General features: G+C 41.3%; 1 protein-coding gene across 1 annotated transcript in view; it reads right to left on the bottom strand.

The window, feature by feature from the left end:
* The window catches only part of LOC124795639 (hemicentin-2-like), a 391,499-nt gene that overhangs the window by 134,655 nt on the left and 241,950 nt on the right, over positions 1-14,894 (bottom strand). The window contains exon 6 of the mRNA XM_047259712.1: positions 9,077-9,228. Coding sequence (XP_047115668.1) covers positions 9,077-9,228 — 152 coding nt within the window. The remainder of the gene's footprint in view (positions 1-9,076; positions 9,229-14,894) is intronic.

Below are 14,894 nucleotides of genomic sequence, written 5' to 3'. Positions count from 1 at the left end.
GAGACTTTTTCGCTCTGAATGGAACGCCAATATAACATTAGTTTGATTGCCCCAGTAGTAAACGTCGAAACTGAGGTCACAGTGTACCATCAGCGATATAAAATTATAATGCAATATCACAATAGTTCTACGGTGGCAGGATAAATGAAGACCAGTTTCGCACCTTACATACGAGTTTTATACATCGGAACGGGAAAGTGAATATGACACCTAACTTACTTCGGCTGTAATGAGCATATCTGCCTATAAGTATGTAATGAAAAAGGGATGACACTCAATCGAAGGTATTAACACACCACTCCTACATAGTGCATGCCAATGAGCAGAAGGTGAAACAAGCAGCGAGAGGAAACGTTTTCTGTGGAAGCCAGTGTGGGCATATGCAGAGGCCGCACCCCAGGAGGCACTACAGAAAGCTCTTCAGGCATCCCATGGCAGGTCAGCGACTGGACAGGGATGCATACTGCAGGGGGCGTAATGGGGCCACAGAGACAGGGACAGAGAGAAGCTTTAGAAAACTTAGTTTTGGAATGCCAAAGGGATACGACCAAAACCAGTGACGCATTCGATCACATGAACTGCAAGTGGTACATGCGTAATAGACATATGTAGCTTTTTAGGCGTCTGGAGCAGGCACAAAACGTCCGACAGGGGGAAACGCACCAGGAAGGAGTAAAGTGCCGATATTTCAAAGCATGTTTAATGGTAGGATCCTTGCCATTGGTTGAGACAGTTTCCTTGCATAACGAGAAACATTGGGAGAGTTTGTGCTGGAAAATTCAGCAAAGGCTTAATTAGATTTTATAGGAACTTCAGTAGGTGAGAGCAGCCATGCAGAAGACAATTCATAGCAGCTAAGGTAAATACCGTGTGCACAGGCGTAAACTTGTTGTTTCACCAGCTTTTATCATAGTACTGGCCAATATCATAACATAACCGTAAGAATAATTTTTTAAAGGAATTTCTAGTTGAAATTTTAAACTGTTGTGTTTAGGATTATTTAAAATTCTGAGAGTTACAATTTAATACAGTTGTGTTTAGGATTAGTTCACTTTCAGAGGCCGAGATGCATCATTTTGACAACTGTCTTAACATTGCCACATTGTAAATTGTGTAAAATTGTGTATTTCCATTAAAAAATTGCAATATTAAACAATGTCATTACAGCTTACAGAGTTCTGAGCAGCCATAGAATAGGAAACCACCTAACTGTAACCCTACATAATTAAGGAAGTAACAATGATTGTCAACTTTAATAGTATCCAAAGCAAGTCTTATATTGGATGTTCTTGACCACCGTTGATGCTAAACTTTTCACGTTGTTGAAAAGATGAACAGTGGGAAAAATATCTGATGGAGAAAATATGCGCGTACAAACACATCAAACCTTACGTAAAAGGCAATGCATCCTCCCTATCTTTCCCATTGTTTCGTTTTCTTGGTAAGAGTAAGTTCCAAATAAATTCTAAAACAACTGTACTCGTCCCTTAATTACAGCTGAGTGTTCCACTGTCAAAAGAAGTCTTAAAAAGAAACATTCTGGTTCTGGTACCGTAACACATAAATTAATTTTTGCTTTCAGATATTTGGGTTTTGTGAATGACCACTCATAGTGAAAATAGGTAAGTCCTTGTCGAACTTTCTCAAAATGTCACGAATTCGAAGCAGATAAATAAAATAAATCTATGTAGGATGTGTCTCCGCAGATATTTGTGGTTTCGTGTTTGCTGGAATCTGCCCTAACACATCACGTCTTTTATACACTGAAGAGCCAAAGACACTGATGTACATGCTTAATATCGTGTACGACCCCCACGAGCACGCAGAAGTGCCGCAGCACGACGTGACATGGACTACACTCATGTCTGCAGTAGTGGTGGAAGGAACTGACGCTGTGAAGGGTGCAGGACTTTCCATACATTCGTAAAAGTACAGATATGCTCAATGATGTTCATGTCTGGGGTGTTTTGTGGGTAGGGTAAGTATTTAAAATCAGAAGAGTGGTTCAGCAGCCCCTCTGTAGCAGTTCTGGAGGTGTGGGGTGTCGCACTGTCCTGCTGGAATTGCCCAAGTCTGTCGGAATGTACAATGGACATTAACGGAAGCAGGTGATCAGACAGTGCTTATGCACGTGTCACTCGTCAGAGTAGTATCAGGGGTCCCATATCAATCCAACTGACCACGCCCCACACCATTACAGAGCCTCCACCAACCTGAACAATTCATTGCTGACATGCTGGGCCCATGGATTCATGAGGTTGATTCCATACCGGCGCAGGTCCATCCACTGGATACCATTTGAAACGTGACTTGTCTGACCAGGAACCATGTTTCTAGTCATCAACAGTCCAACGTCGGCATTGACGGGCCCAGGAGAGGCTTAAAGCTTTGTGTGGTGCAGTGATCAAAGCTACACGAGTGTGCCTTGGGCTCCGAAAAGTCATACCGATGACGTTTCGTTGAATGGCTCGCACGCTGACACTTGTTGATGGCCGAACATTGAAATCTCCAGCAATTTGCGGAAGGGTTGCACCTGTGTCTCGTTGAACGATTCTGTTCAGTTGCTGTGAGTCCCGTTCTTCCAGGATCTTTTTCCTGCGCAGCGATGTCGGAGATTTGATGATTTACCGGATACCGATATTCACGATACACCCGTGAAATGGTCGTACGGGATAATCCCTACTTCATCGCTACCTCGGAGTTGCTGTGTCCCATCGCTCGAGCGCTGTCTGTAACACCACTTCAACCATGAATTCTTTACAGACGAATGGAAGAACTGGTAGAAGCCGACCTCGGGGAAGATCAGTTTGGATTCCGTCGAAATATAGGAACACGTGAGGCAATACTGACCCAACGACATATCTTAGAAGCTGGGTTAAGGACAGACAAGCCTACAATTTTCCCTTTTGCAGACTCAGAGAAAACATTAGACAATGTTTACTAGAATACTCTCTTTCTAATTCTAAAGGTGGCAGAGGTAAGATACACGGCGCGCAAGGCCATGTACAATGTGTAAAGATACCAGATGGAAGTGATAGGTGTTTAGGGGCATGAAAGAGTTGCAGTGGTCACGAAGTAAGTGAGGCAGGTTTGTAGCCTATCCCTGACGTAATTCAATCTGTATACTGAGCAAACAAAAAATGAAACAAAAGAAGAATTGGGATTATGAATTAAAGTGCTAGGAAAAGAAATAAAAACTTTGTCGGTGGCCGATGACGTTGATATTCTGTCAGAGACAGCAGAGGAGTAGGAAGAACAGTTGAACGCAATGGACAGCGTCTTTTAAGGAGGATATATGATGAACATCAACAAAAGCAAAACGAGGACAATGGAATGTAGTCGAATTAAGTGAGGTGATGCTGAGAGAATTAGATTAGGAAATCAGGCACTTAAAGTAGTAGATGTGTTTTGCTATTTGGGCAGCAAAATAACTAAGGATGATACAAGTAGAGAGGATATAAAATGTAGACAAGCGATGGCAAGGAAAGCGTTTCTGAAGAAGAGAAATTTGTTTGTATCGAGTATAGATTTAAGTGTAAGGAAGTCGTTTGTGAAAATATTTGTATTGTGTGTACACATGTCTGGATGTGAAACATGGACAACCAGTAGTTTAGACAAGAGGAGAATAGAAGCTTCTAAAATGTGGGCTACAGAAGAATACTGAAGGTTAGACGGGTAGATCATGTAACAAATGGGGAGGTATTGAATAGAATAGGGGAGAAGAGGAATTTGTGGCACAACATGACTAGAAAAAGGGATCGGTTGGTAGCACATGTTCTGAGGCCTCAAGGGACCACCAATTTAGTATTGGAGGGGAGTGTGGAGCGTAAAAATCGTAGAGGAAGACCAAGAGATGAATAAACTAAGCAGATTCGGAAGGATATAGGTTGCAGTAGTTATTATGAAGAGGCTTGCACTGGATGGAATAGCTTGGAAAGCTGCATCAAACCAGTCTTTGGACCGAACACCACAACAACAACAACCTGCCGTTGTAGCAGCGGTAACCGATCTAACAACTGCGCCAGACACTTGTTGTCTTATATAGACGTTGCCGACCGTAGTGCCGTATTTTGTCTGTTTACATATCTCTGCATTTGAATGCGCATACCTACAAACGTTTCTTTGGCGCTGCAGTGTGACAGGCCAGTGGCTACAGAAAGCGTCAGTTTGTTTCCCGATACAAAAGAATGATTTTTAAAGCGTAATTTTACGTACTCTTTAGATACAGCGGTCCCAAATTAGTGTAATGCGATATCTTTTTCATCGATATGAAGTAACAGGGACAATACAGCATGAAAAAAGCAGCACTCCAGGAGCAACTGAGGAGCACGCTTCTGCATGTGGGTAGCATGGAGCGCAGTGCAGAGCGGTGCTTTCGTTGCTGGAGTACTGGCTATTCCTCGTGCTTCAGTGTCTTTATTAATATATATCTATAGAACAAATACCGCACTAGACTAATGTGGGATCGCTGTACTGAATTGGAAGTGAAATTTTATTTCATATATAATTTGGAAGCGAAATTTTATTTCATATATAATTTTGTTCTTCCCCCATGAACCATGGACCTTGCCGTTGGTGGGGAGGCTTGCGTGCCTCAGCGATACAGATGGTCGTACTGTAGGTGCAACCACAACGGAGGGGTATCTGTTGAGAGGCCAGACAAACATGTGGTTCCTGAAGAGGGGCAGCAGCCTTTTCAGTAGTTGCAGGGGCAACAGTCTGGATGATTGACTGATCTGGCCTTGTAACATTAACCAAAACGGCCTTGCTGAGCTGGTACTGCGAACGGCTGAAAGCAAGGGGATACTACAGCCGTAATTTTTCCCGAGGACATGCAGCTTTACTGTATGATTAAATGATGATGGCGTCCTCTTGGGTAAAATATTCCGGAGGTAAAATAGTCCCCCATTCGGATCTCCGGGCGGGGACTACTCAAGAGGACGTCGTTATCAGGAGAAAGAAAACTGGCATTCTACGGATCGGAGCGTGGAATGTCAGATCCCTTAATCGGGCAGGTAGGTTAGAAAATTTAAAAAGGGAAATGGATAGGTTAAAGTTAGATATAGTGGGAATTAGTGAAGTTCGGTGGCAGGAGGAGCAAGACTTTTGGTCAGGTGATTACAGGGTTATAAATACAAAATCAAATAGGGGTAATGCAGGAGTAGGTTTAATAATGAATAAAAAAATAGGAGTGCGGATTAGCTACTACAAACAGCATAGTGAACGCATTATTGTGGCCAAGATAGACACAAAGCCCATGCCTGCTACAGTAGTACAAGTTTATATGCCAACTAGCTCTGCAGATGATGAAGAATTTGATGAAATGTATGACGAGATAAAAGAAATTATTCAGGTAGTGAAGGGAGACGAAAATTTAATAGTCATGGGTGACTGGAATTCGTCAGTAGGAAAAGGGAGAGAAGGAAACATAGTAGGTGAATATGGATTGGGGGGAAGAAATGAAAGAGGAAGCCGCCTTGTAGAATTTTGCACAGAGCATAACTTAATCATAGCTAACACTTGGTTCAAGAATCATAAAAGAAGGTTGTATACCTGGAAGAATCCTGGAGATACTAATAGGTATCAGATAGATTATATAATGGTAAGACAGAGATTTAGGAATCAGGTTTTAAATTGTAAGACATTTCCAGGGGCAGATGTGGATTCTGACCACAATCTATTGGTTATGAACTGCAGATTGAAACTGAAGAAACTGCAAAAAGGTGGGAATTTAAGGAGATGGGACCTGGATAAACTGAAAGAACCAGAGGTTGTAGAGAGTTTCAGGGAGAGCATAAGGGAACAATTGACAGGAATGGGGGAAAGAAATACAGTAGAAGAAGAATGGGTAGCTCTGAGGGATGAAGTAGTGAAGGCAGCAGAGGATCAAGTAGGTAAAAAGACGAGGGCTAATAGAAATCCTTGGGTAACAGAAGAAATATTGAATTTAATTGATGAAAGGAGAAAATATAAAAATGCAGTAAATGAAGCAGGCAAAAGGGAATACAAACGTCTCAAAAATGAGATCGACAGAAAGTGCAAAATGGCTAAGCAGGGGTGGCTAGAGGACAAATGTAAGGATGTAGAGGCTTGTCTCACTAGGCTTAAGATAGATACTGCCTACAGGAAAATTAAAGAGACCTTTGGAGAGAAGAGAACCACTTGTATGAATATCAAGAGCTCAGATGGCAACCCAGTTCTAAGCAAAGTAGGGAAGGCAGAAAGGTGGAAGGAGTATATAGAGGATTTATACAAGGGCGATGTACTTGAGGAGAGTATTATGGAAATGGAAGAGGATGTAGATGAAGATGAAATGGGAGATAAGATACTGCGTGAAGAGTTTGACAGAGCACTGAAAGACCTGAGTCGAAACAAGGCCCCGGGAGTAGACAACATTCCATTAGAACTACTGATGGCCTTGGGAGAGCCAGTCATGACAAAACTCTACCATCTGGTGAGCAAGATGTATGAGACAGGCGAAATACCCACAGACTTCAAGAAGAATATAATAATTCCAATACCAAAGAAAGCAGGTGTTGACAGATGTGAAAATTACCGAACTATCAGTTTAATAAGTCACAGCTGCAAAATACTATCGCGAATTCTTTACAGACGAATGGAAAAACTGGTAGAAGCGGACCTCGGGGAAGATCAGTTTGGATTCCGTAGAAATGTTGGAACACGTGAGGCAGTACTAACCTTACGACTTATCTTAGAAGAAAGATTAAGAAAAGGCAAACCTACGTTTCTAGCATTTGTAGACTTAGAGAAAGCTTTTGACAACGTTAACTGGAATACTCTCTTTCAAATTCTGAAGGTGGCAGGGGTAAAATACAGGGAGCGAAAGGCTATTTACAATTTGTACAGAAACCAGACGGCAGTTATAAGAGTCGAGGGGCATGAAAGGGAAGCAGTGGTTGGGAAGGGAGTGAGACAGGGTTGTAGCCTCTCCCCGATGTTATTCAATCTGTATATTGAGCAAGCAGTAAAGGAAACAAAAGAAAAATTCGGAGTAGGTATTAAAATTCATGGAGAAGAAGTAAAAACTTTGAGGTTCGCCGATGACATTGTAATTCTGTCAGAGACAGCAAAGGACTTGGAAGAGCAGTTGAACGGAATGGACAGTTTCTTGAAAGGAGGATATAAGATGAACATCAACAAAAGCATAACGAGGATAATGGAATGTAGTCAAATTAAATCGGGTGATGCTGAGGGAATTAGATTAGGAAATGAGACACTTAAAGTGGTAAAGGAGTTTTGCTATTTAGGGAGTAAAATAACTGATGATGGTCGAAGTAGAGAGGATATAAAAGGTAGACTGGCAATGGCAAGGAAATCGTTTCTGAAGAAGAGAAATTTGTTAACATCGAGTATAGATTTAAGTGTCAGGAAGTCGTTTCTGAAATTATTTGTATGGAGTGTAGCCATGTATGTAAGTGAAACATGGACAATAACCAGTTTGGACAAGAAGAGAATAGAAGCTTTCGAAATGTGGTGCTACAGAAGAATGCTGAAGATAAGGTGGGTAGATCACGTAACTAATGAGGAGGTATTGAACAGGATTGGGGAGAAGAGAAGTTTGTGGCAGAACTTGACTAGAAGAAGGGATCGGTTGGTAGGACATGCTTTGAGGCATCAAGGGATCACAAATTTAGCATTTGAGGGCAGTGTGGAGGGTAAAAATCGTAGAGGGACTCCAAGAGATCAGTACACTAAGCAGATTCAGAAGGATGTAGGTTGCAGTAGGTACTGGGAGATGAAGAAGCTTGCACAGGATAGAGTAGCATGGAGAGCTGCATGAAACCAGTCTCAGGACTGAAGACCACAACAACAACATAATTTTGTTTGCAAAGGAAATTAGATCGACGCTTCCTACTATATCGGGCGTCGCATGAAAGACGTGGTGAGCATCATTTCCTTGGACTGACCCCAGCTACACACGGCAAAAACGAAATTGCAAGTATTTGCCGAAACACTAGAGAAAACGTTCCCGACGACTCTTACAAGTGACAATCTGTATAGCAGAAGCAAAAGCGCAAAGCTCGTTACTAAAACGTGAGTGAGGATGACGAGAATAGATTTCCGTAGCACACGACGCCATGAGCTCGGCATTAATTTCATCTTCAAAGGTTTCTTCTGACAGTTTGCATGATTGCCGAGTCTGAAATACGGTGGGAATTATTTGGGTGTTCCTTTCAGATACGTCCAGTGTGAGCCGTACTTTGTTCCAGTGGTAGATGAAGACTATTGTCCGTTAATGCTGCGTGCCACACTCTATGTCAGTGGCAGTCAATCTGCTCCCTACCGCCCAAAAATGGTTCAAATGGCTCTGAGCACTATGGGCCTTAACATCGGAGGTCATCAGTCCCTCCGGCCGGGGTGGCCGTGAGATTATTGGCGCTACAGTCTGGAACCACACGACCGCTACGGTCGCAGGTTCGAATCCTGCCTCATGCATGGATGTGTGTGATGTCCTTAGGTTAGTTAGGCTTAAGTAGTTCTGAGTTCTAGGGAACTGATGACCTCAGCAGTTAAGTCCCATAGTGCTCGGCGCCATTTGAATCATCAGTCCCCTAGAACTTAGAACTAACTAACTAACCTAAGGACATCACACACATCCATGCCCGAGGGAGGATTCGAACCTGCGACCATAGCAGCAGCGCGGTTACGGACTGAAGCTCCTAGAACCGCTCGGCCACCTCGGCCGGCAATACCGCCATGTAGTAGGCTCTGCAGCTCTCATTGTGGAAGGTATCTGTTGGGAGTTTTCAAGGCATTTTCATTAGGTTTTCATAGAATTTTGACACAAAGTATTTCGTAAGCATTGCTTTAACTTGGTGTAATTGTGTTTCGTAAATTTTGTAAAGTACTTTAAATTCCCTAGTTAATAAACAGACGTTACTGTGGAACTGGTGGGTGGTCACGAAATTTTGTTACTAATAGAAATACAACAGTGAGCGGTAGTTAAAAACGATTGACTACCCCTGCTCTGGGTGATGCCGTTGACTGTGCCTTCAGATTGGTCAGATTTTATGAGGGTAGTTAGATAGGCGACGGCAGCTGCGCGGTGGCTCACCGTGAGCTTACTGTGTTGCTGGCGCTGTCCGTTCAGCCACCACGTGATGCGCGCTGGCGGCCGTGACCCGGAGGACTGGCACAGCAAGTCGTAGCGGCGGCCGGCAGACAGCGGCTGGCTCACCCCCAGCAGACGCACGTCCAGAGGCCGCACTGCAGCACACAAATCACAGGTTGTAACACCATATCTCTAATACTCTAATGATTTATTTTGCCTTTTCCTTTGGTTTAATGTTACATCGTTGAGCTTCTGTAAATGTGTGTGATTGAATCGATAACATAAAACTGTATACTCCTTTCTTTGTTAAAACTTTGAGGTCATGATTTGCTTCTATGCAATGTAGTATATCTGGCATTTAAATTCTGTGTCCCATTTGGAGGGAACAAAACTTACTACATATAATTGTAATTTCTGTGTGAATAATTTTTTGTAGACATGTCATTATGTGCAAATGTTCTGTTTTATTTACTGTGTTTGTTTGCTGTTATGTAAACTGCTGACCTTCACTTAGGATTCTTAGTTAGTTTGTATGTAAAAGGTGTAGTGGTTCCCCTCGGGAATGGAACTGTGTAGCGCGCGAAAGTTGTGGTTGGCCTAGGTAGAAAAGGTGGAACTGAGAGTCAGTCGGGATCGAGCCACCAAACTGAGCACTGCCATGTAAATGTTGCGTATTGTGCTGGTTCCGAGAGAGGCTTTTTCTGCTACTTTTCCAATGCCTCGGATGGATAAATAGCCGGAGCGATTCTGAAATTGGTATTCATCATCGCCACCAAGAAGGGCCAGAGTCGAGCAATTCTGTCTGCAAATCCGCGTACCAACATGCAGTAGCCACCACATTGCGCAATCACTGTAAAGGAGTACTATAATAATGTACAGTGAAGGATCGGCTTATTAGGCGATATAGTGTGCACAAATATAAGGTAACTTATAACTGAATTTATGTACCTACCTTAATTTTTCCCTTATCATAACACCTCTCAGGTTCCTCTCCGTTTGAACTAAAGTGATTACCGAGAGTCCCTACTGAAAGAACATTAAAGACCAGTGTTTTGCTAATTAATGCCTCTTGAACATAGTAAAAAGGAAGTTAAAGTTAATTTGACAAGAGAGTGAGTTAAAGTAAATGATGCTTACTGAAAATAATTTTCCTATTAAAACTGCTTATTAAAGAGTTGTTACCAACTTCAAAATTAAAAGGTCTGAAGACTGAGGCTTATAAAGTTTTGCTTAGTAAATGATCACATTGCTGCCCGTTGTAAATCGCAGAAGGTGAGTCAGTGTCTTGCAAATTTGTCAACATTGTGTCTCACTGTAGTAAAAGTCGTGAATTGCATTTATGGACGGTTATATACTCGTTTGCGAAGTGTTTGTCTCTCTTGTGTATTGGAAGTGCATATTAATAGTATAACAGGATCCACAGTTTGTCTATTGTGCTAATGCTAGGTAACAAGTTAAGCTTTCTCTTGCCTAATTAGGCTGGTGACCGTTTTCCTTTTCCTTTAAACAGTGTAGATAGGCAAAAATATTGTTTGTTACTGTTCGAATATTTATGTAATTCATACTTTCATTTTCCGATAAGCCACCTCCATTAGGTACAACACGGTCAACATAACAAAATTCCTCTCAGAGGGTAACACTGCTCTGTTGCGTTGTACCATAATTGCTTTAATATAATAGTTTTATTTGACAACCTGCTTCCAACTTTAAGGTTATGATATAGCAGTAGTGGGCGCGGAGTGTTATATGTGGCGCTGCGTGACAAGACGTTGTTCAATTTGCACCTACAGCCGAAAAAAATAAATTATAAGTAGTTAGCATTTTACAAACATAGAGTGAACATAAAACGTCCAGCGGTACGAACCTGTACATTATTTGACAGAACTGATAGTGAAAGTTCAGCTTAAATTGAAAATTATACATATCATAACTTAATAGTAACTAAAATGGACAGAGAACTAGAAATGAATCTAAATACGCGAGAGCAGATTGCAATCGAGAGTAGTTCAGGCAGCACACCAACAGATGGCACTATGCGCGACTTAAATTACGTACGATACCACGCCGATGTCAATAAACAGATAGAAGCTATGCATGTCGCGCGTACTAAGCAAGACAATATGAGCGATGTTTTGGAAGACAGTGGCTAAGTTAATGAATCGCGGGATATGATCGAATCATCAAAAACTGAAAGGGAAGTAGGACTCGAACACGAAAATGCAGTAGAATCTACAAGCGAAAAGACACTAGACTTGACTGACTTGCTTAGAATCCTGTCTGCGCAAAATGACATTATTAACGCACAAATTGTAGTACAGGGACAATAAAATGCAGCAGACAATGACAATATCAAGGCGCAGATTATTGCACAAAGTAAACAAATCGAAATGCAGAGTACCAGATTTAGCAAACAAATAGATGAAGTCAATTCAAGGGTAGGAATAGTGAGTAATGAAATCAAAAATATTAAAAGCGAATTTACTGTCATCAATGGCAATATTGCCAATGTACAAGGACAGATTGATGGCATTAATGAAAGATTTGACACTGAAGTAATTAAAATTCAAGACCAAATAGAACATTAGTCAATACTAAAGTGGACGAAAAGGTATTCGGTATCAAATCCGAAGTACAAACAGAGTGTAACGCGGAATTTGTACAGATTAAACAATCTGTAACAGAAACAAGCAGAGAACCAAATAACAGATTGTTACTTGCGAAAAGAGATGTGACCATAACACTTCACAAATCCAAGGCAAAATGTATGAACTGGAAAGAAAAATACAAACAGGACCTACACATTTTACTGAAAGGATGCCTTTCAGTAAAATATTAGAGGGCGAGGAAAAATTCGACCCTGCAAAGAGAAATAACGGATGGCACCCTCTTGATTTTGTAAAGAATTGTGAAAGACACTTTCCTGAATATTTATCTGAGCAGGAAAAAATCAATGTTATGATCAGTGCCTTAACGGGAGAAGCAAAAAGGAGGGGGTTCGATCTGGATATAACCCAGATGTCTTTTGAAAATTTTAAGCAAAAATTTATTGACGAGTACTGGTCAGAACAAAAACAAGACCAGTTGTGGCGTGAGTTTCTAATGGGCAGGCTGTACGATTTCAGAGGTAGGCAAACCATGAAAGAGTTTTGCGAATCATGGTACAGAAAGCTGATACATCTGAAGGCTAGGAGGACTGAAGCCGAGATCGTTTGGGTTCTTTGGCAGAAACTGCCTGAGGATTCTAAACGATATGTTGGGGGTACCCATAGAAGTTTTTCTGCGTTTCTGAAAAGGGTAGAGGATGAAGATCACTGGCGAAGAAATTGCGAGTCTGTCCCCATAATAACAACAATTATTCGCGAGAAAGTAATGACCAAACTGAACGACCTGAAAATGATAGATTTCGTGTAAACACGATTCAAAGAGGTCGTGCGAGAGGTAGAGGAAATTATACGACGCGCGGCAGAGGATACATGGCACGGGATTTCCAAACTAGAGACGATATGGAAAACTGAAAACCGCGTGTGTTACGGGCCGGATTCACGCGGAAACCGGTTTTGGGCCCGAAGAAAAGATGCCAAAGAATAAATTCGAGAGGGAAAGATGCAAACTACAGGGCAGGAAGGTTAAGGACGCGCCTATGGAAACCGTGCGCGGAGTGATACATAGTGACCAGCCCAGTGCGAAGTCACGTGACTGTTTGTGCTCGGGGCAGCGTTTGCTGGAGCACCGTACATTGCACTTGGCAGCACACACAAATGGCAGACGCCAGAACAAGATGGCTGCCGTAGAGAGAAACAGAAGCGGCGGGATCGGACACTTCCGTTGGCTGGTTTCCGTCATAGATGAATGTAAAAATGGAAATAAAGTTAATATGTCATATGATAAGGATAACTCAATATCGGAATCGTGCGAAAAGAAATTATTAAGGAAAGAAAGGGAGACAGAAAAGGCTAGTGAAAAGGGGAATATTTGTACTGTTAATGATGTGTATGAGGTAAAAGACGTAGATGTGGGGAACGTTATGTTGAATAAAGAGGAAATGAAGGTAGAATACGCCACCCAAAAGACGTGTGCACAATTAATAATAGGTGAAAGTGATGTAAAGGAGGACGTTAGTGAACATGACATTATAAGCAGTGCAGGTGAAGTTATTGTTGATGGAAAGGTGTTCTGTGATTCTAATGCAGAGGGGTCTATTAGGAATTTCGCACGATTATCTGAAATTGACAGTAAAGGAAACAGTGAAATGAAGGTTATCGAAGTATATGACGATTATACTAAGTATGAAGTTAAGGCTGAAATCGTTCAAGGTGATACAACAGAAGTACCTGAGTGTCCAAACGATATGCATTGTGTAGAAAATGAGTCGAAAAACGAAGTGGCTGAAACATCTAGAGATAATATGCCTCACTGTTTAAAAGTTGCTTCCCTGCTCGAATCTGATGACAAAAATGAAATCAGTGATAGTTCAGATGATGAAGGGTATATGAATACAGATAAGAATGAATAAACTAACTTTCCCTATTGTTCAAAAGTCGTGTACTTAAGTGAATCTGATGGTGAGGAAGAGAGTAGTGATGACTGCAGTGAAGATGGATACTCAGGAATAAACGAAAGTGAAAATACTTTTACTGAAAGAGGGTATGAGAAAATTAGTGACATTTCTCCAAAGCAAGATACAGAAAGTAGAAATGGGCCAAAACCAAAGGAATTATTCAGTAATGTAACACAGGGGCATAATTTGCAGGAACCTCCAGATGATACTATACTGGGGCAAGCCTTAACAAATGTTTTGAAGGAGTACGAATTACAGGAACAAAAAGAACCAGCTGATAAAATAATAGCAGAACAGGAGATGTTGTACCTTGCTAAAGACTCTAAAATTCCAAAACCTAAAAAGCCAACTGACGATACAAAACGTTGGCAAGATCTGATAGCATAGTGAAAGATGTAGAAGATAGGAGGCCTAAAAAAGCCACCAGATTTAAGTCACTGCTTATGAACCATAAAATACTGCCTTGTTAATAGAGAGACTGGGGCAGGATGTTGTATGTATATATACTGTTAATATAATGCATGACTTTAGTATTATTGTATCTGAGTGTTACATGAAAGTGAGTTATTGTTTTATTGATCTTGAGGCCTGTGGCAGGTTGTTGATTATTTACTGTAGTGTGCTGTTTGACTTTGCTTAGGAACTGTTTATATTCAATTGAATACTTATTGTTGCCAGCCTAATTATGAAGATAGGGCCACCTAGTGTGAAAAACCTGGAAACCTTATGAATTATGATGCTTACGGTAACTTGATGAAAGTGCAAAGAGCTCCACAAGATAATAATTAATTTGTACTTGAAGATCAGAAAGGACTTACGTTTGAACTATGTTGTTTACTCAAAGGTACATGCCCTCAGATGAGGGTTGTTAAGCCTTAGGGGACATGCACTCTTTGCATTGTCTGGTGCCTGACGAGCACCAGGGACCCGAGTCGTTGCCAGCACTACTTCCGTTTCTTTTTGTGCTGCCAACCTTCCTCTTCATCATTAAGAAATTTTACTATCTTCTTTCCTTCTTCTCTATCAGAGTAAACTGAAAAGTGTAGAAATAAGGTAAGATACTGTGTATTGTTCGAGAACAAGTAAATCAGCAATTAAATTGGGCACACTAGAAAATGGCCAATATGATTGTAAGTATTGTGGATATTGTAAAGAGAAAATGTAATGGAAAAGTAAAGGGAAAAGTGTAGATGAGAAAAAAATAGGTTACTGGAAAAAAAAGGTAAATGAATGCCATAATATGACAAAGTGTAAATGTTTTTG

The sequence above is a fragment of the Schistocerca piceifrons genome, chromosome 4 (genome assembly GCF_021461385.2).
Source record: "Schistocerca piceifrons isolate TAMUIC-IGC-003096 chromosome 4, iqSchPice1.1, whole genome shotgun sequence".
Taxonomy (NCBI): domain Eukaryota; kingdom Metazoa; phylum Arthropoda; class Insecta; order Orthoptera; family Acrididae; genus Schistocerca; species Schistocerca piceifrons.
Note: the sequence above shows the minus strand (reverse complement) of the source record. Positions and strands in the feature narration are given on the sequence as shown.